The 20,573-nt window shown below is 48.3% G+C and overlaps 6 protein-coding genes across 6 annotated transcripts; 2 read left to right on the forward strand and 4 right to left on the reverse strand.

The window, feature by feature from the left end:
• Positions 1 to 114: 114 nt before the first annotated feature.
• Positions 115 to 1,889, forward strand: N7446_007811 (cytochrome P450; the record flags this gene model as incomplete). Its single annotated transcript, XM_058516556.1, has 4 exons — positions 115 to 375; positions 440 to 565; positions 625 to 1,396; positions 1,462 to 1,889. The coding sequence occupies 4 exons, from the start codon at positions 115 to 117 to the stop codon at positions 1,887 to 1,889; spliced, it is 1,587 nt and encodes a 528-aa protein (XP_058370202.1).
• Positions 1,890 to 2,604: 715 nt separating this feature from the next.
• N7446_007812 (adenylate-forming enzyme) lies at positions 2,605 to 4,063 on the reverse strand (the record flags this gene model as incomplete). Its single annotated transcript, XM_058516557.1, has 2 exons — positions 2,605 to 2,932; positions 2,997 to 4,063. The coding sequence occupies 2 exons, from the start codon at positions 4,061 to 4,063 to the stop codon at positions 2,605 to 2,607; spliced, it is 1,395 nt and encodes a 464-aa protein (XP_058370203.1).
• A 586-nt stretch (positions 4,064 to 4,649) lies between these two features.
• pyr2 (non-reducing polyketide synthase pyr2) lies at positions 4,650 to 12,029 on the reverse strand (the record flags this gene model as incomplete). Its single annotated transcript, XM_058516558.1, has 2 exons — positions 4,650 to 5,565; positions 5,614 to 12,029. The coding sequence occupies 2 exons, from the start codon at positions 12,027 to 12,029 to the stop codon at positions 4,650 to 4,652; spliced, it is 7,332 nt and encodes a 2,443-aa protein (XP_058370204.1).
• A 1,503-nt stretch (positions 12,030 to 13,532) lies between these two features.
• N7446_007814 (4-hydroxybenzoate octaprenyltransferase) lies at positions 13,533 to 14,643 on the reverse strand (the record flags this gene model as incomplete). The annotated part of the gene is made up of 3 exons (XM_058516559.1): positions 13,533 to 14,100; positions 14,160 to 14,454; positions 14,514 to 14,643. The coding sequence occupies 3 exons, from the start codon at positions 14,641 to 14,643 to the stop codon at positions 13,533 to 13,535; spliced, it is 993 nt and encodes a 330-aa protein (XP_058370205.1).
• A 1,116-nt stretch (positions 14,644 to 15,759) lies between these two features.
• Positions 15,760 to 17,615, reverse strand: N7446_007815 (cytochrome P450; the record flags this gene model as incomplete). Its single annotated transcript, XM_058516560.1, has 6 exons — positions 15,760 to 16,196; positions 16,268 to 16,870; positions 16,922 to 16,990; positions 17,053 to 17,155; positions 17,216 to 17,332; positions 17,394 to 17,615. 6 exons carry the CDS (start codon positions 17,613 to 17,615, stop codon positions 15,760 to 15,762), a joined length of 1,551 nt encoding a protein of 516 aa, XP_058370206.1.
• A 504-nt stretch (positions 17,616 to 18,119) lies between these two features.
• Positions 18,120 to 18,994, forward strand: N7446_007816 (SDR family NAD(P)-dependent oxidoreductase; the record flags this gene model as incomplete). The annotated part of the gene is made up of 3 exons (XM_058516561.1): positions 18,120 to 18,579; positions 18,632 to 18,718; positions 18,768 to 18,994. The coding sequence occupies 3 exons, from the start codon at positions 18,120 to 18,122 to the stop codon at positions 18,992 to 18,994; spliced, it is 774 nt and encodes a 257-aa protein (XP_058370207.1).
• Positions 18,995 to 20,573: the final 1,579 nt, after the last annotated feature.

Consider the following 20,573-nt stretch of genomic DNA (forward strand, 5'->3'; position numbering starts at 1 on the left):
CCCTTGCTGCTGTGTTCTGGACAAGCATTGCCAATGAATCCATACTCCGTAAAAGACCTGTTTTTTGAGCGCAGCAGTCGGTCTTCAATTCTTCTCTCAAACGAAATCAATGCCATGGACCCCAACACCTGGTCCGCCGATTTGTTTCAACTAGCATCTCAATGGCAGGAAAAGGGGTTACTGACCAGGTACAATGTCTTTATGGCAATTTCGATCACTGTGACCGCCCTCTATTTGATTCACAAAGGGATTTCGCGCGCTAGAAGCTTTAGAGCGCCGCTCGTTGGACGTCGATTTTCATGGGAGCCCAAATGGTTGATCGGGCTCCGATTCTCTCAATATGGTCTTGAACACCTAATGGAGGGTTGTAAAAGGGTAACTGACCTCTTGGTCTGGAAAGCAGACATTGAATTGCATTCTGGAAACTGACCAAAATTAGTTCAATGATGGGATTTTCAAAGTCGCTCGAAACGACACCGATATTCTAGTCATCCCCAATCGATATGTCGACGAGTTGCACTCTAAGCCGGAAGAGCACATCAGCGCAATCAAAGCGCATATGAAAGTAAGGCTAATCTTCTGGCAAAACTTTGAAATATAGCCTAATCACCTTTCTACCTTTAGAATCTACTCGGAAAGTATTCTACCATCGATATCCTGCAAGAGGGGAATCTACACACGCATGTCTTACAGACTAAATTGACCCCAAATTTGGGATCTCTGATGAGCACAATCGAAGAGGAGCTTCGGTTTGCCATGACGGAAGAAATTCCATCCACCCACGAAGACTGGAAGGATGTGTCTATCTACGACATCATCCTTCACCTGGTGGCCCGAATCTCGGCGAGAGTGTTTGTAGGTCAACCGACCTGTCGCAACCAAGAATGGCTTGACACATCAATCCGGTTCACGGAACATGCTTTTCTCACGCTCGCGATCCTCCGGCGGCTGCCGAAGTTCCTACACCCCATAGTGGCCCCTCTTCTTCCCAGCTACTGGGCGGTTCATCGAGACTTACAAACGGCTAAACGAATTATCAGTCCTATTGTGAAACAACGCACAGCTGATGAGGCCTCAGGGGAGCCTGGGTATAAGAAACCGACCGATCTTCTTCAGTGGATGATAGATGTGGCCAGCCCCAGGGACGGACAACCTGACAAGCTGGCCCACCGACAACTCGTCCTCAGTCTGGCCGCCATTCACACAACGACGATGGCTGTGGCGTACGCCATCTATGATCTCTGCCAGTTTCCTGAATATGTCGAGCCACTGCGGCAAGAGATCACCGACTCTCTCGAACAAGATGGTAAATGGGCAAAGACTACCCTCACCAAGATGCACAAATTAGATAGTTTCATCAAGGAGAGCCAGCGGCTGAGCCCCCTAGTCTATGTGCGTCCATCTTACCTCATATATCAGCCCCTTTCTTTCCTTTCTTGGCTGACATGTTTTCCGACCCAGTGAGCTTCCAGCGAATCGTCATGCAAGAGGTTACCCTCTCAGATGGAACTGCCCTTCCTAAGGGCACACATATCAGCGTACCGGCTGCGGAAGTCCTACAAGGAAAGGCATTTGATTCCTCCTTTGACGGATTTCGATACTCACGAAGACGCCAGAACTCCGGTGAGGCGCACAAATATCAGTTTGCCACGACCGACAAGAACAGCCTGCATTTTGGTCATGGCAAATATGCTTGTCCCGGTCGCTTCTTTGCGGCTTATGAGATTAAAATGATTATCTCCCACTTGCTGATGGACTACGACTTCCGGTTTCCTCCAGGGACCTCGCGACCAAAAGTCTTTTCGGCTGATGAAGTTCTGCTTCCTGATCCATCTACAAGGGTCTTGATGCATAGGAGAACGGACTCCGCACATTCTAACTGTCATTGACAGCGTGTATTGCTACTATGCTTCATAATGCATCTACAGAGTGCAAAATAAACAAACCTTTTTACTGGGAAATGCCGGCACGAATCAGTACCGACCCAATGTGATCAACAGTGGTTTAGAAATCAAGAATTCAAAATAAATGGCAGATAGGATAATGATAGTAATAATGCGATCATAGTATTTGATCTCGACATTTACAGGTAACTTTTGCAGCACAGATGCATGCAATATGCACTGTTTTACTAGGCAGGGTAAGGGGTTGTATGCATGCATAGCTAGGAATTACTCTACTTCTGGCGAGAGACGTCAACTTGATCCAGCATGCATATGGGCCTAGAAAAAGAAAACATTTCACTAGCCTGCGGCGTAAGCCTGCAGCAGTCATTATTTCGAAGTCCTCTTGCGTCCGAAAAATATCATTTGTTTCCCCCAAAATCGGATATGGTAAGGTTTACAACAGGAGGTGGGTGTCGGCATGGCTACCTAAGGTGTTTTCACAAGGTTAGCCTGAAAATTTCCAAGTTTCAGTGACAAACTCGATGCACTATGCGTATTAAAAGAGTGGATTGATAATTCGGGTCATACGAGGATAATATTGGGACAAAATGCGTAGGAAGAAAAGAGAACAAGGAAAATGAAGTCAAGAATATAACAAATAACTCTACTGCATGTGTCGCCTCAGCGAATCCTGGGTTTCGTCTTTTCAGCAAGCAGTCTAAACAGGCGACAGCAATGCAGCCAGTTTTGTTCGCTGTGCATCCAAATGCGATAGTTTGGAGCGATGGGGCTTGCCGATCCCTGTTCGGGGCAAACTTTCCACGAAAATCACCCCACCGTCCAAGGCCTTGTAACTAGCAAGATTCTTTAGAGCGAGCGCTGAGACCTCGTCCGCCGTGGGTCTAGCCTGCCCAAGTGCACATACCACATACGCCCTAGGGACCTCGGTGCTGCCGTCCGGCAGGGTGATGCCGATCACCATCGTATCGTGCACCCGAGGATCTTTCAGAAGAACTGCCTCAATCTCGGCGGGAGCGACGGAATACCTGACCGATAGTAAACAAGTTAGCTATTTTCCATCAAATGATTGAGATATGGCACCACACCTACCCTCGTACTTTGATGAGCTCCTTAGTCCTCCCAACAATATGATAATGCTCGTCCTCACTGTAGGCTATGTCACCTGTACGAAACCAGCCCTGGGCATCGATGCCATCGTCGCGGCCCTGGTAGGCGAGCATGATCCCTGGACCACGAACATACAGCTCTCCTGGCGTAGATTCCCCGTGAATGGTTGTCCCATCGTCCAGCCGGACCAGGCGGATATCATAGTTTTCCAAGAGTTTCCCAATACTTCCTGGATACCGCTGGTCACCGTAACGGTTCTGAAAGATAACACCCACCTCAGTCATACCCCAGAGTTGTCCGATGCAGGCCTGCGGGTTGAGCAACTTCTGGCATCGCTGCAAGGAATCCGCATCAATGGGAGCCCCAGAGACACCGATGTAGAACAAAGAGCCGAGACTCTCGCGGACAGGGAGGGTGGACTGGTTGAGAATGTGTACCATCGCTGGCACCAGGTAGGTCTCTGTGATGTTGTAGCGATGAACAACATTGAGAAACGTAGACAAGTCGAACCGCGGCATGACGTACAGGGGATGGCCATAGCGAATTGGAAACAGATTGGACCAGAAGTCTCCGAAGGAATGGGACATGGGCAGAGCCATTAGTCGCGTGACGGGATATGGGACATCGTAGTGGACTGTTTGATGGTGAGAGATGATAGTATGGTGAGTGCGAATGGCCGCTTTGGGCAGCCCGCTGGTGCCGCTGGTCGAGAACATGGCGGCAGGTGTAATTCTTGCCGTGGCTTCATCGTAAATGCGCATCCAGTCGCTCTCCCCGAAGGAGACCATATCCTTGAGGTCGAAATGGACTCCCTCATCCCGGACTGGCGGCGTGGCCTGCGGGTTGTAAGACTGATTCTGGGCGAATGACACGAGATGATCGACCGATTGATCGTCGACGAGGCAAATTTGGCTCCAGGAGATCCCTTTGTTGGTGCAAACATCGCGCACGACGGACAGTGCGGACGCAACTGTGAGGATTAGACGGGGCTCCACGAGAGAAACGAAATGGTCGAGTTCGTGACGAGGACTGGATGGGCTGCAGCCCATATAGACGCCCCCAGCACCAACGATGCCAAATAAAAGTGCAGAGTGAATAACCTGCCGCGGCTGCGGTAAGAAAATGCCTATAGGGGGTGGAAGCAAAGAAAGAGACGTACGAGATTGTCGAGCTGCACTAGCACAGTATCGCCGCGTTCTACACCGTAAGCTTTGAATCCAGCTACAAGTGACCGCACAAGACGCCGAAAAGGGGCCTCGCTTAGCGATCGCGATGGACGTTTTGCATCGATGTATAAGGGCGCTTGATCTGCATGGGTGGCAGGGCCACTGAAAGCAAAGCTAACTAGGTCCATAAGATAAAACCTTGGAAGTGGGCTTGACGAGTAACGTAGAATAGCGAAAGGAAGAAATTTGGTGGAACACACCGTCAGAGGGTATCATCATCTTTATATGTTTTCCCAGCACATTAAATGCCCAAAATTAGTACATGTGAGCATATCGTACCAGATGTATAGATTGATCATACGCATTCCTTGCAGCAACCCCACAGTCTTGATTTGGCACAGTGCGATAGGTGAAACCTGGCTGTTGAAACTTTTATTCACTATCTGACAAAACGAGAATCTAATTAAAGCTACTGTGCATGCGGTATCCTGCTTGCATCCAGTTTGGCGGCTGCACTACTGGTAATTTCCTGTATGGATGATCCGCTCAGCATGAAAAGAATGGGCACATCAACGGACAGTTCTTTGAGGAACCATGTCCGCAGATCGGCAGCCACCAAAGAATCTACACCCAGTTCACTCAGCTGAGTCTCTGGTACAAGGACCGCCTCCGTAGACAGACCCAACTTGGTACGCAGCTGTGTGAGAAGGTGCGAGGTGAGGATTTCGGTGACCTCTCGCTGACTGGTCGCTCTTTCCAGGAGAACGCTCATGGTGATGACCTCGCTGTGGCTAGGTGAAACAGAATTGAACTCCGCAAGATGCTGTACGAAATTCCACATCTTGGGTATCCGATTCCAAGACATCTCCGTGTGTTCCGGCTTGATGGGCCGCAGGCCGGCAGTGATCTCGTGATTCCCGGTAGAATTAGGATCACCAGCCAGAATAGACTCTGCGAATACCTCATCCAAATCATGCTCAGACAGGTACTTCTCACCAAGGAACTTAGATTCGGATTTGGGATCCGGGATCTGTGACATAAAGACAATACTTCCACTGAAGCCCCGAGAGCGACGCCGACGAATCAGAGCGGAGGAGAACTCCGAGGCAGCAGCGCATTCTACCATGTTTGCATGATTGAACTGACCAGAGAGGCTGCCGACAAAGATGAAAAAGTCCATAGCCGGGTGATTATACAGTTCGTCCAGTAGGATACTACTTTCCAATAGAGATGTTATGGGGCTCACATCTCTATTCTGACGAGCCATTGGGAAGAGATTGTCGGCCGGAAGCCGGGCCAAAGCACCATATATTATTCCTCCCGCTGGAGGAAGTGCACAGGTGAAACGCTCTAAAAGCAGCACAGACTGCCGTTCTGAGATATCACTGGATCTGGTTAGTGTGGGGGCAACCAAATAATCAAGTGTTACTTACGTTGGCAAGCAATGAATACAGGCTCCCCTGCTGGCCATCTCTTCCACCCACCCTTTATCAACATTGATATCCGAGGCGGTGCCTGCAAGCACCACATGCCGCGCGCCCCGGGCCACCATCCACTCAGAAACCGATACAGCAAGATCTTTCTGCATTGCTAGCAGCAGATAGGACTTGGCCGCGGATAAACTCACGTGGGAGCTTGCTGATCTGATTTGCGCCGGGATCGGCTTTGATGCGGTCCAGTCCACGATCTCCAAATTGTCCAGAGCTCCTGGGTGTCCAGAAATGGCGTCTACCTCTGTTACAGAAGCACGGGTATCGTGGAGAGCACGCGTTTGCTTTAGAGCATGAGCAATGCCACGTAAGTCGCTCACTTGAACTTGGCGTGTCTGAGGAGACGCCCGGAAGAAATTGTCTATATCAACTTGTCGAATGTCCTTGCGTAGTAATGAGGTGGCCCGACGGAAAAGTGTGCCAGAAGAGCTCGCTGATGCGGCAATGACGGACAAGTCTGATGGCAGCTGTCGTGATAGAGCCAGCGAGGAGACATTCTTGTGGATGAACATCATTCCGTTCGCGGGTGGGCTTTTGCTAGTACTGAAGAACACTTCAATCATGTGCAGCGGGGCAGCAGTGGCGAGAGCTTGATACAGCGCGGAATCGGGTTCATGGACAAGGAGAGATGTTCCGGGGTGGACCTCGCTTAAGATCTGTTCGGCGATAAGGGCACAAGTTATGAATAGAAGGAGATCATCCTCCTGGCCTTCAGGAATCCAACTTGGGATTGGTCGAGTGCGCAACACGTCGATAGAGATTAGCCCTGCGTTTTTGTCTGTCACGGCTAGGAAGCGGGATTGAGACTGTACATCACGCCCGACAACCAAATAAAGATAGCCGGCGGTATCGACTCTCACGGCTCGCAAAGTAGAATACTGCACACGGAGAGTGACTCGGGGAGATTGGGGGCTGTACGAAGAAGTTGTAGAGTGTGCTACGACACGAACAGGACTGTCAAGCCTCTCTGGCTTGGTTGGCTCAATAAGTATATGCTCAATGCCGACATCACCATCCACAACATGCGTATGAGCAAGATATCTCTTGTTAGGAAAAGAGCTAGTTTGCTGTCGGGGAACAAGGAAAGCACCATCAACATAGCGAACTTCGGGCTCCGTTGCCGTAACGACCCCTGATAGTCGACAGTTGTTTTCGAACTTGGTATGGACTAATCGCATCAATGCCGTAGCCAAGATCTTGAAGCTGACGGCATTCGGATTTGGAATTTCCAAATGTTGGAAAGTCACACTAGGATATTCCAGGGATATACTTCGTAACATACCATTCGTCATAGCTCTGTAGGGATCAACTTGGGCATCAACTGTAACCCAGAGGAGTTTGCCAGCTGCCTTGAAAGTTTTCTGAATAGAGGCACGGCACTGCTCGTTGGTGATTGTCTGGAACCACGAATCGTTCTTGTAGGTCAAGACGAGGACAGTTGGAGCGCAGAACCCCTCGAATTCCATAGCATCGAGGTTTTCAGCGGAGACGATATGATTGAAACGTGGTTTCAAGAGTCCATAAAGGGAGTTTCTCAGAGGCTCCATATCATCATTGGTTTCACAAACAAAAAATAGATCCTGGTTGGCAACAGCGGAGCACATAGACAAGGGACTGCGCAGCAGCTGGATTTGATCATCTACAGCCTGGGACACAAAGAGGGACATGTTCAAGATTGCGGCCTCATGAGCTGGGTTCGCGGTGTCAATGCCACTGAAACCACCGCTAAGAAGAAGCGTATTCCATTCTGATCTTGTGCGGACTGACTCTTTCCAATTTTGAGGTGTCCCCGAGAAGAACTTGGGATAGACCAAAGTAGGATTTGTAGTTTCAATGATAACAATATATCCTCCAGGTTTCAGAAGGCGTCGCATATTGCTGATGGTCACAGGCAATGAACAGGACCCATGCCCAGAATTGGTAATCACTACCAAGTCCTGCGAATGCTCTTGGTAGCCCTGAACGACGATATCATCGCATAGGTCCAAAGAGGTGTATGAAATCAGCCTCTTACTTTGAGCATTTTGTGACTCCTTACGCGCTGGGGGTACATCGCTTGTGTCTGTGCAAGTGTAGGAGTGGAATGCATGGCCAAACTCTCGCAAGAGGCGCTTGGTAACGAGGTCAGTCCCCCTACGAACCTCAAGAACGTTCAATCGGGGGAAGAGAAACAAAATTTGACCAACCACCTTAACGAGACGGTCGCACAAGGATGAAAATTCGCGAGAAGTTTGGTAATACTCTGCCAGCGCTTCGTTGACAAACACATCTTCCTGGGTGTCCCCCATACATAAGAGTCGTGCACTGATACTTCGGCAGATCTTGTCCATGGCCAACAGCTCGCTTTGATGGAGCCCATGATCTATCGAGAGGAAATGTTGGAGATTCTCGCCCAGCCACTCTGATCGGCATGTAGGGTGGTCGTTATCACGAACTGCGGCTAACACATGATCCATCCATGCGACGAAGAATGCACGAGGTTTATCCAGATTTTGACGTGCTTTCAGAGAAAGCTGGTCACCAATATTTCGAAGATGAAGGAATGTTAACCTTTCCCTCAGTTCCAGAGAAGAGGCAACATTGGGAGCGCAGTCAGAAGCTCCTAGTGTAGCATCCAATTTCACGGGTCCCCAGACAGTCTCAGAGAAGAGTGTAGCAGAGTGTACATCTGCCAAATCCTCTAGTAGGGGAACTAGATGGACTCCTTCCAGCTGCATAACTCCCTGGCCAGTGGAGTTGAAGACATCCACAACACCATGTATGCCCTCTGGCTCGACGTGAAGAATGGACGCGTCCAACATCAGTTCAGGGCTATCACAAAGGGCAAGATTGATGACTGTACGCCGGATGAGCGTTGGGCGGTACAGTATAGAAGATTGGCTATTGCTGGGATTCTCGAGTGCGGCCATAAGCACCTGAAAGCTGGTTTCGGCCGTGGCTGGATGGAGCAGCGGAGACCCGGGCTTTCTCTCAATCGAGTTGAGGGCGGAGCCACAGGCACCATCTCTCCTGCGGGAGAGGGCTTTCAGGCATTTGAAATCTTCAGAATAGAGATGTCCTAAGCGAGTGAGAGCTGAGTAAAAATCTTCAATATCAACAGCCCGCATATCTGGAAGTGAGGATCTTCGTGCTGGGAGCGCTGCGGCGTCAGCGCTACCCAATGTCATTGTCAGAACACCTGATGCGCAAGATATCAGTTTCCCGGACACTCCAGCCTGACAATTGAAAGTGCCATGAATATGCTTCCCGTTTGTGCGTAGGCTACCGACTTTGAAGACAATCTCAACACCAGTGGTATTGTCTGCAATTGGTAGGTCGTTCTCGATGGCGAGATCTTGGACCTCGAGGAGCTGGAGTTGTTCTTGTCCAGCAATCAACTTGGCCGACTCTAAAGCTAGCGAGATGTATCCGCTTGGTGGAAACAAGGGCAGTGACCGGATCTCGTAACCGATGAGCCATTGGAGGCTATCTCGTCGCAAATAGCCTCTCCATACCTGCTCCTCCTTGCCACTGTCGGGGGAGAGGACGCCGAGAAGACAGTTTGGAGGATTGGATCGATGAGAAACAGCTTTTGACAGACGAGACTCGGCCCAAAACTGTTCTCTGTGATCGAAGGGATACGAAGGGAGGTCTTTGACAAACTTCAGATGATAAGCAGGATCAAAGAGAGACACATACTTGGGTAAGTCCATGCATCCCGATTCTAAATAGGTCCACAGGGAGCCGATCGCTGCGGCAAAACACTCAATACTGCTACTATCGCGCTTTGTGAGTCCTATGTAGGGTATCTGCGTGTCCGTTTGGATCGTGGACAGTGTCTCAATCGCAGGTCCTTTGAGAGCAGGATGAGGACCGACCTCCATGATCAAGTCTGGGCCAGAAATCTGATCAACTGCCATCGCCATGGCCTGAGAAAACTCTACTGAGTGCACCATGTTCTCCTTCCAATATTCGCCTTGAAGAGAATCGTCATCTGACATCATCTCTCGCCCGTTGAACACACTGGAAAACCACCGCGAAGTCTGTGGCCGTTGGATTGATATGTTGCACTTCTTCAAAGCCTTCAGATAAGGTTCTGCGCATGGGAGCATATGGTGTGAATGATACGCTGTGTCCACACGAAGGACCTTCACCTGACGGCCTAAGCTTCTTAGCAGCCATTCCAGCTCCGTCAGAACATCTTGATCACCGGAAAGCGTAACACTCGACGGAGAGTTGTAGGCTGCTACGCTGACTCGACCCACGTACGATTCTTGTGAGCAAATGGCATCCGCATCACCCCCTGAAAGACCGACAGCCATCATGGCCCCCTGCTGGCCAGTTGAGCCTGCGTACTTTGCGACATTTCCGCGCAGATATGCGATACGAATAGCATCCGAGGAGTTAAGTAGGCCAGCGGCATATGCCGCCGCAACCTCACCGGATGAATGACCAACAACTGCAGTGAAGCTGATGCCAAGAGCTCGAAGAAAATTAACCTGAATGATTTGAATGGCTGTTCGAAGAGGCTGAGAGATAGCGGCCTCGTGAACACGAGACTTATCCTTAGGCTTTGACAACTCGTCCATCATGACGAAGTTTGGTCGATACTCGGCAGGGAGTCGGTTCAAAGATTCTTGCATTTCATCGATCCACATTCGAGCCTCGGGGCAGGCCATAATCAAGTCAAGTCCCATCTGGGGCCATTGAGCTCCTTGACCAGTGAAAACGCCGAGCACGCTGTGGCTTCGAGCCTTGCTACGACATATCACAGTTGACGAGTATTCAGTCGTGTTTTGCTCAATCTCGTGTTGTACTTTAGATCTTAAGTCCTCCAGTGAGCTTGCAGTGAGGTTAACGCGATGGCTGAAGACAGATCGTCGATTGCCCAAGGTGGCGGCCAAGTCCAGCAAATGTTCCTCTTTGGCATCTTGTAGATACCTGCCGTGCTGTTGTAAGACGGCACCAAGAGACCTTTCAGATGCAGCGGAGAAGGTGAAGGGCAGGATAAACGGTAGTGAATGAGTCGGTGGGGATGTGGCAGGGGCATCGTAGCTCTCTAAGATGGCATGGACATTGGCTCCTCCAAATCCAAATGAGTTCACTGAAGCCCGACGAGGGGCACCGGCGGGTAGTTTTGGCCATGGCATATTCTCAGTAGGCACGTGGAGACAGGACATAAATGAGCTCAGCTTCGGGTTGAGTCTCTCAAGAAGCATATTTGGAACAATTTCGGAATGTTGAAGGCATAGGGAGGCTTTGATCAAGCCTGCCAGACCTGCGGTTGCTTCGGTGTGTCCAATAACGGTTTTGATGGACCCCACGTACAGCTTTTCCTCCGCCTTCAAGTCTGTTGTGGGTGAATCTCCAAAAAATGCGTTGAAGATGGCTCCTGCTTCTTGCGGATCGCCAGCCTGGGTGCCTGTGCCATGTGCTTCAAAATATTGACATCGCCCCTCGGAGTTTTTAGGATCAAGCCCAGCTTTAGTATAAGTGTTATGGATGAGTTCCTGTTGGGCATTTCCGTTCGGCATCGTGATGCCCATTGTCCGACCGTCAGCGTTGGCTGCGGTAGCGCGAATCAGGCATTCAATCTCATCCCCGTCAGCAAGAGCATCGCTCAATCGCTTCAAGACGACAGCCGCCACACCTTCACCACGAGCGTAACCATCTGCACTCTCATCCCACATGCGACTCCGCCCAGTGGGAGAGAGCATCCCCGTCGCTGAGTCCGCGATAAAGGGCGTTGGCGACAATATCAGGTTGCTGCCCACTGCCATGGCCATCGAACAATCACCCCTGTGCAAGGCCTCAACAGCCAAGTGGACGGCGAGAAGACTGGATGAACAACCGGTATCCATGCCAAATGATGGTCCTTTCCAATCAAAGAAGTAAGATACTCGGTTTGCCATGATCGAGGGAGAATTTCCAGTGACCATGTAGGCAGGTAAAGCATCTCTATCTGTCGTCTGGATTTGACTATAATCATTTCTCAAAAAGCCGCAGAAAACACCCGTTGATGAACCTTGGAGAGCTTCCATTTGAAGCCCGGCGCTCTCAAGTGACTCGTACACTGTTTCCAACAGAAGACGTTGCTGTGGGTCCATCGAGGCTGCCTCTGTCGGAGAAATATTGAAAAAAGATGCATCGAAGGCGCGAACATCTTCCTTAAGAAAATAACCTTCTTTAACATTGGTAGTTCCATGATGAGTTCCGTCCGGATGGTAAAAGGCATCGACGTTGAACCGATCTGCAGGGACTTTGGACGCTACATTTTGAGGACTGCGCAGCAGTTCCCACAAACGTGCTGACGAGGAACAGTTTCCTGGAAAGCGACAGCCTGTGCCAACAATTGCAATTGGTTCTATAGCAGAAACCATGGAGTCTGGAATATGGAGAAAAACTCATTAGGTGATAATTACGGAACTGGTGGGGAACTTGTACACTCACCTCTTCGAATTTGATAATAAGAAATTAAAAATCGTATCTAGCACGCTAGGCGCGTACTGGGGAGTGAATAGTATAATGAGATGTTATAGAAAATACGGTCAGTGAGATTCAAAGGGAAGTTATTTGTGCATGGAAGATTGAAGGACGTTGACTTGTATGAGACTACTTTGCATATGAGCTGTTCCCCAAGGCACCACATCCTTTCCTATTGTTGAAACTGCTATAGCGCGAAAAACATGCATCTGATGATCACTCAAGAGGACAATTCATGCACCTTGCTCCCCCCACTGATGTAGTCACAATAGATGCAGAGAATTCTTGGCGTCTCTAATCTAGAGTCCGCCCATATCTCAACTGAGTGCATTTTGACGCAAGGGATACGATAGTGATAGTGTTATCTCTGCATAAATCGAAAGTGATTAAATACCCAGTCGGGTATCTCTGCATATAACAAGGAATAGAACATAGAACAGAGTCACCTCGGAACTTACCCGAGAGAAGATGGCAAAAGAAAACAGACGAACTCTTCCAAGTGGCTGAGCAATCTACCCCTTAAAGATTCCCAATACAACAAACATAGAATCCTTATAATTTCTGATCTTTAAAACTATCCCATAAGTTGAAGCATGAATATTGAATTTCTCTTTTTTGCATAAAAGGGTCCGGAAATTTCTCTATACAAATATAGCAACCAAATCTGGCTACAAACCTAACTTTTACATAGTAGCGATGGCCACTTTAAGCTGATATATCAAGATAAAGCTATATAGCAACGAATTTATTTTTCATTTTTAAGTAGCTTTTAGTCCTCTGCGGTCTTTATTTTCAAATACATACCTTTGTACAATAAAGAATCGCCGACAAAAGTCTACGAGAGTTTGGCTTCAACACATATGTAAATCTGCCTAAGAAAAACTAGCCACCACTCTATATCAAAAGGCCCTAGCCGGTATTATAGTGCTTTGAAGTGAAATTTACCTAGTGTAGTGGTGGAACCCGTGACAGTAGCGTATTCGTGGCCTGAGGTATCACAAATGCTTCAGGAAGCTTTCTTGCAGTCTTCTCCTTCGAGAGAGAGCATCCTAGCATCATCAATATAACTACAGTTTTTCCACCAGGTTCTTCATTCATGATATAGCTTCAAGATCAGTACTTTAGTCGCTTCCTGAGACTCCTCTCTATGCCTACGGTGGGCATGGGAGTGGTTGGTTGTCTTCTTTCTATTGATATCGACCCGTCTGCTATATCAGACTGCCATCGAGCCATCCCCATTTCACTAGGTATTTTTCAATCATCCGGAGTATCGAGTCCGCGTCAACCTTCCAAGGTTCCAAGGTTGGAATGACCCGTAACTGACCCGTAACCTTGGAACTGATGATTCTGTAGTTTGCCACAAACTTTATGCGTTGCAGTAATTCCCTTGCCCGATGAAATCAAATTTGATGAATCCACACTAGTAATACCTCCACCAAGCATGCGAAGATTGTCCATAGAGCCAGAAGAATGTTGCGTCTCCAAACAAGCCCTCCAGTATGCGGGTCGTTAGCATTGAACCTCACCAGTTGTTCTGCGCATCCAACCGACCACACGCCCATCCAGGAGACCCAAAGCCAACCTGATTGTAAAGGATGGAGAACCCATGGGATAGAAGCAAGGACAAGTCCGGTAAGGAGAACGAGGAACAAATGAATGTGTTGGCCAGCGAATACATAAGATGAGTTGATCTTCATCTTGGAGTCGTCCTTCACATCCTGGTAGCTGTATGCCGTGTTGAAATAAAGGGTCCAGACGAAAACAAACAAACACAAAGGAAAAGAGGCGTTTATCAAATCTTGGAAGGAGTCCTCATGGTTGTAAATTGCCGCTCGCCCAAATACCGCTGGACAGGCTGCAGTCAACCCTAGGACATACTGGGGATAGATGCCGAATTTCTGGGCCGTTGGACGTTTACAGTATGGATAAAGAAGAGTCCCAATTGCTGGAGGAACCAGGGAAATCCAGCTGTTTTACAGTTAGCCTGATGCTCATCGAAATTGACTCTCAATAACACTTGAACTTACACATGTCTTCCTTCCATCATCCAGTATAAAAGCCCAGTCGACGCGGCCACTTGGATAATCAGCCAAGCCATTGCCTCCATCGTGTGAAGTCGTCCCGATGCCAGTGGACGGTCCTTTGTACGCGCCACTTTGGCATCGATATCACGGTCCACCCAGTCGTTCCACACCATGCCAGCCCCCGAAAAAATATAAGAAGCCAAAGAGCAAAGCACTACCCGACTGAGGACAAAAGAAACGGAAGTACTTTCTGGCTCATTTCGCAATTTGAGCGCTCCAGCTAGCAACGTAGACCAAACTAATAATTATTCAGATTTCTTAGTGCTCATTCTTTGCCTATATTCTTGGGTGACCTACCTCCTGAAAACAGTGCCAGAAAAGAGTTATACTTGTCATAGCGGGAGATTCGAATGAGATCCCAAACTAAATGGCCAACAGGTCTCTTCTGATTTTGCTGCTCGCAAGGGTCAATGCACTTTGTGACCATTTTGGCGGAGAATTGGAAAGCCAGACGCAAATCAGTCAGACGCGATACGAAGAATGAGTTCGGGGATCTAGTTCATATTTTGGCCTCTTTGATAGTTCTATGTACTTTGATAGTTCTATGTATCTAGTCAATGAATGATTGCTGACGCAAGGTGCCTATCTCTAGCCGCGCAAGCTGCAGAATAGACAAAAGTACCCGCTTGTCACCCTTGCGTCAAATCCCAATGACAAATTCTCGGCATGATGCTTGTAAGCCCACTACCTTTATGTGAGCTGTCTTCATTGAATAATCTGGTCGTCCGTTAGATCACTCTGCCCTAATAATTCTACCAAGTGAGACGTGTCTATTCGAGAAATTCGCACGATGTCGCCACTTTCCAGCAGAGCGATGCTTTTGAAAGACTGCATCTCGGTCGAGTGTGCTCTCACACCGATTACAAGCACTCTGCTTGCTATTTGTATAGCTGCAATACAACGGTCATGGATGCCCAGCCTGCGGTATCCTTCCTCCATCCATGGGTGGGACGACGGGCTGAGCGATTCTCGTATTTCCGAGCTTGTTTCCGACATTTTATTTACAAGCCTGGTCTCTTGAACTACGCTTATAGAAATGTTAGTTAAATCCCAAATATCTATTTTCCTGCTGTCTCCAAACTCCAAAGTCATTTGTTACCTGTGCCACATGGGTTTCAATGTGGATTTCAGAGTAATAATGTAGTAGTGTTTGATGTTATTTTCAGGGCCATGCAAAGGCTGGTACTCTACACCCACAAAATCTGGCTCCTGGCCCTCCAATTTATGATGGGTTTGCTAATAGATCACAATAGAGGTTCTTCCCTGTGCTGGTTTCTGTGGTAGACGTATTATCTCTTAATATTCGAGAGACTGCAACCCGCACGATTGTTGAAAAGGCAAGGCATCATCTTCAATATCTATTGTTTTAAATGAGAATAAGGTAATTCCAGGGTCGGAATCAGTACTGCTTCTTGTAATAAAATAGTTAACATAACGCTGTTTCTAGACTAACGTAAAGTATGTCCTCTTATTTATTCAATTTTCCCAAATTGGCAAGTTCCGTTTCGAATGATATTTCAATCAAAGTATTCACAGCTCCATCTCAAGGCTCCGATACACCAAGTGAAACCTCTTCCTCTCGACGTCGAATTGCAATTTTTGCGAAAGGGTTCGCGCTAGTGATTGATCCAATCGCCAAGATCTTTGGGGGTGCTTCTCCAACTAGCTTGAAATCATACTTGAGAAGTATGTGGCACAGAGCCACTTTGGTCTCTGCAGCGGCAAAGAATCTTCCTGGGCAGGCATGCCTTCCGTGGCCGAACCCAATATGGTTCACGTTGGTTGAAACGAAATGTGAAAGGTTCTTCTTGTCCGGCGTTTGACGCATGTTGTAAAAGCGATACCCATCAAATTGATCAGGATCGGGGTAAATGGCCGGATTCCACTGGTTAGCCGAGGAAATCATGAGCAGATCGCCTTTTCTAATTATGAGACCATCTGCGAGCTCAACTGAGTTTTCCGCACGGCGTCTCATATTGACTAGAGAGACCCGGTTAGCCGATTCGGTGAAGGGGGGCGAAATTCGATCTATGAATCTGTAAGAAACTCACCGAGACCAATAGGTTTCAACCGCTGACTCTCCTTCATCACACTGTCCATGAGCTTGAGATGATGTATCGTCGCCTTTCCCCATGGATGCTTTTTTCTCACAGAGATGATCTCCTGGCGAAGATCCTCGATCAAGTTTGGCCGCTCACACAGATCGAAGACAAGCTGAGTGAGAAAGTCTGAGGTGTTATGCATGGCAGAAAGCGCGATGGTCAGTTGAGTAACAGTTGGATCATATGCCTGACTACCAGCACATTCTTCTGCCCACTCAATGGTATCTAAAAATTGCTCTGGGTTGGTCTGTTCTCGAAGACATGCCGCTTTGTAGTCTCGCCTTTTTTGCACTATGGGCTCAATGATCTTGCGAGCTTTCCGAACCTCAGAGCGTAATACCCGACAAGCAGGTAAGAACCACCCTACCACTGGGCGGAGAAGATTTGGATAGACGCGCAGCTCTTGGACCGCTCGGAAGGCAAGGACTGTTATGTCAGTGTTGATTTTCAACCACGTTGGATCTCGGCAGAATTCTTTTCCTAGAAACACTCGGGAAGACTGTTGGGATATGACTGCAAGAAGGCTGTTTCTTAGAGGCACCTCGTGCCACTCTGCTCAAAATTTAATCGAGATGCCAACATATTGGAAGGAAAGCAACTCACCACGGCTATCGGTCCATATCTTTTGAAGTGAATCTTCTGCCTCCTCTGACAAGGGTTGGATTAGGTTAACTGAGAGAATGGTCAGAATTGCCGTCATTATCTTTAGTTGCTGCGATGCTGTCGGTACGAACCCAAGTTATGCGTCAATCTATACCCGATCACATGGCTCAGTATCTTTTTGCCCAAATCATTGAGCTGAAACAAGTCCAACCCAGCAACATTAGGCAGCATTGTCTAATAATTGCACCGTCAATAAGTGGTCTTGGTAGAGCTAAGCCGCAGAAGTCCCCATACATGCTCACGGTAAGTATGGAAGTTAAAGCGTTTGTCGTTACGAATATCATCGGCAAACTTTGGAGCGAGAATCAACTCCCTTCCATTTTCTGTAATTGCATAAAATCCATTTTTTGACTGCACATGGTCGCAACGCTTTATGTCAGCTTCTTTCGTGAGCAGAGTGGGATTGACGTACCTGTGAGAATCCAGACTGAATGAATCCTTTCGCATCGGCATAGTATCGCTTTTTCGAATTCGTAAGGCTAAGTTCAAATCTTTTCCTACCATTGATCAAGGGCAAACAGAGAACTTGAAATTGAAATGTGGCCAAAAACAATGCGACAAAGATAACCAAGGCTCCGGTAGCAAGAATCCCACGTAGACTCGCCTGATGGGTATCGATTACACCCTGAAGCATCGTCAAGCGATTTTTCCCTTGTCGTTTTCTTAGATGATTCCACTCACGGAGAGTCACTAGACTCACGAAAGTTGAGGTTGACACTCAGCTACGCCAGTGATCTGCAAGGCAAGGGGTGAGCTCGTGATGAGGCAAAAGCGCCCGCAGGTGAAGTATGCAGCCTCTCAACAATGCGCCATAGAACCACCATATTGAGTCCACATCAAGGAGACCTCGTATTTACTCAAATCCCGCAGGTGATACTTCATAATGCAGCCACTGTCCAGATTACAGCACATGTTTCCATGCTTATCAATAGGAGTATTCTGGACTGGAGTACAGAGTAATTTACTACTATACTCCAGAGGGTGGATTCTTGCCGTTTTGTAATTTAACCCCACCATCCGTATAGAAAATTCAGAATCTCTCCTGTATACAGGCATTGTATGATCCCTACTTCGATCCGAGCCGCAAGACCCTGGAATCTCCACCCCGAACCTCACACAACCGAAGCAGCTGGCAATGATGGGAGTCCTTGAAGATCAAGTCATTATTGTCACAGGTGCCGCCTCCGGTATTGGCATGGCCACCGCGATCGCTGCGCTGAGAGAAGGTGCGCGAGTGTTTGGAGTCGACATCGCCCCACAGCCTGCCACTCTCAAGGAAAACAACAAATTTCGCTACGCCCAGTGTGATCTGGCAGTCGAATCATCTATTGATTCTGTGGTAAGCAATTGCCTCGAGGTCTTTGAGGGCAGAATCGACGCGTTGTTCAATATCGCTGGGGTGATGGATCACCATGGAAGCGTCGACACGGTCACCGACTCTGACTGGGATCGATGTATTGCAATCAACCTCACCGCTCCTCTAAAACTTATGAGAGCAGTTATTCCAACAATGCGTGCGCAGAAGCGAGGAAACATCATAAACATGTCTAGCAGGGCGGGCGTCAGCGGCGCTGCAGCGGGGGTGGCATATACCGCAAGTAAGTCCATACCCAACACCATTTCTCTCCATTCAGGCTAACCAGGCGTTAGGCAAGCATGGTTTGATAGGCTTGAGCAAAAATGTTGCTTGGAGATTCAAAGGCGACAATATCCGGTGCAATGTGGTTTGTCCAGGAGGTAAGCCATTCTCTAAACAACGCGAAGACAGTGCTCACCATTCACTTAGGGGTCGCGACGGGCATCATCAGTAACATGGACCCTAGCCAATTCGATCACGAGGCACTAGACACAATAAAGCCAATTCTGGGTGCTGTGTATTCCAACCGCCCGGAGGGGTATACCCAAATGCTTCCGGAAGAAGTAGCCGAGACAGTAATTTTCTTGGCCTCCGATCAAAGTGCACGAATCAATGGGGCCGTTCTTCCAGTTGATGATGCCTGGTCAACCATATAGACAGCTTTACCCAAATTTCATATCAACAATGCATGCATTTCTGTTGGTGGGTGGTGGGAGAATCACCGCCCTGTTTGACAAATCCCAGCAGATAGATATAGGGGATTGATACAGACACCACCCTTTGGATGCTAACACCACTCCCTGCCTGGAAAGTCAGGCATCAACTGACCGCTTTTCTCACCGCTTTCATCCTCGAACTTTTATTTATTGCTACCACTACCCTGCATGTATATCACACCTTAGGTACCTCCAATTACTATGAAAATTGCTAGTAAAAAGAAGTAACTCTCGTACCACTATAGTACCCAACAAGAAATGCAAAATAATTGTTGTTTACACCTTTAAACCTCCCATGTTTCCACCCATTTCTCTCGCATTTCATTGCTTTTTACAATAGCTTCCTCACAGCCTATTTCGCCGTCTAATTCTAAGCCTAAAGCTATTCCCGAGTCCCCGCCGACGATACCAAGCCTCTAAAACACCGTGCCAAGCCTTTATGACGCGATACCAAGCCTCCAAAACACCGTGCCAAGCCTCCATAACGCGATACCAAGCCTCCATATCCTCCCGCTACCTCCTCTCGAGCAATACGATACGCCAGAGCAAGGAATCGCCGCGATCAATGCCTTCGCCCGCGAGCATAGCTATACAGTCTCAATACTACGCTCAATAGCTAAGAAAGGCGTCAAAAAGATAGTGAAGCTATGCTATAACCGGGGTCGTACTCTACGAGCGCGGCCTAATAATAGCCCTAAGCGAAAGCGGCAGACTACCTCTATAGCTATTGACTGCCCATTTTTACTCCGGCTTCGGCTTTAAGAGGACGGTCGTTAGAAGCTTACGGTCGACAAGCAAGAGCACAACCATAAGCCTTCGCCTCTATCTACCTATATCGCTTAACGGAAGCAGGAGCTATCTACAAAGGCGCCGGTGATTAAAAAGCAACTCCAACAGGGCCTTTCTACGCGTCATATCCTCACTAGCATTCGAAAGGAGGATAAGGAGTCATGTCTTACAGCCCGAGACGTCTATAACCTTCGGAGGAAGCTTTATATTGAATTCCTTGCTAGCCGTACGCCGCTTTAAGCTCTCTTAATAGAGCTTCCGCGCGATAGCGAATAGATCTTTAAGCATAAGGTAGATAATAAGAATCACGTCACTACCTTATTTTGTATGCATGTAACGGCGTGGCTGATCCACGGGTTCAATTGTGCGTACTGAGTAGTATATGTATCGGTCCCAGGCATGTCAGCCTGACGGCTGACATAGTGGTCTTTTTGGCCTAGTTGGTGAGACGTGTATTGACCTGGGTGCACTCCATTACAATATGTCAGCCGTCAAAGGTCTATTCTTGTACGCGCGGAGGTCGAGGTTCGAATCCGTTTGCGTGCGACTTGGGCTTACAAGAAATTCAAAGGACGGCCATACCCCGCACTTCGTGGGGTCCCCCGTTCCCTAGTTTACGCTTGGGGGCCTACGTGCCTATACTGCTGAGCTGATCATGTCTCGTGTGCGCCTGCGCGAAAATAGAGGGTACGCGAGGATCCATACGCCTACGCCATAATAGAGGGTACGC

Source organism: Penicillium canescens (assembly GCF_028828765.1).
Source record: "Penicillium canescens strain IBT 15451 chromosome Unknown utg000005l_segment0_segment0, whole genome shotgun sequence".
Taxonomy (NCBI): Eukaryota; Fungi; Ascomycota; class Eurotiomycetes; order Eurotiales; family Aspergillaceae; genus Penicillium; species Penicillium canescens.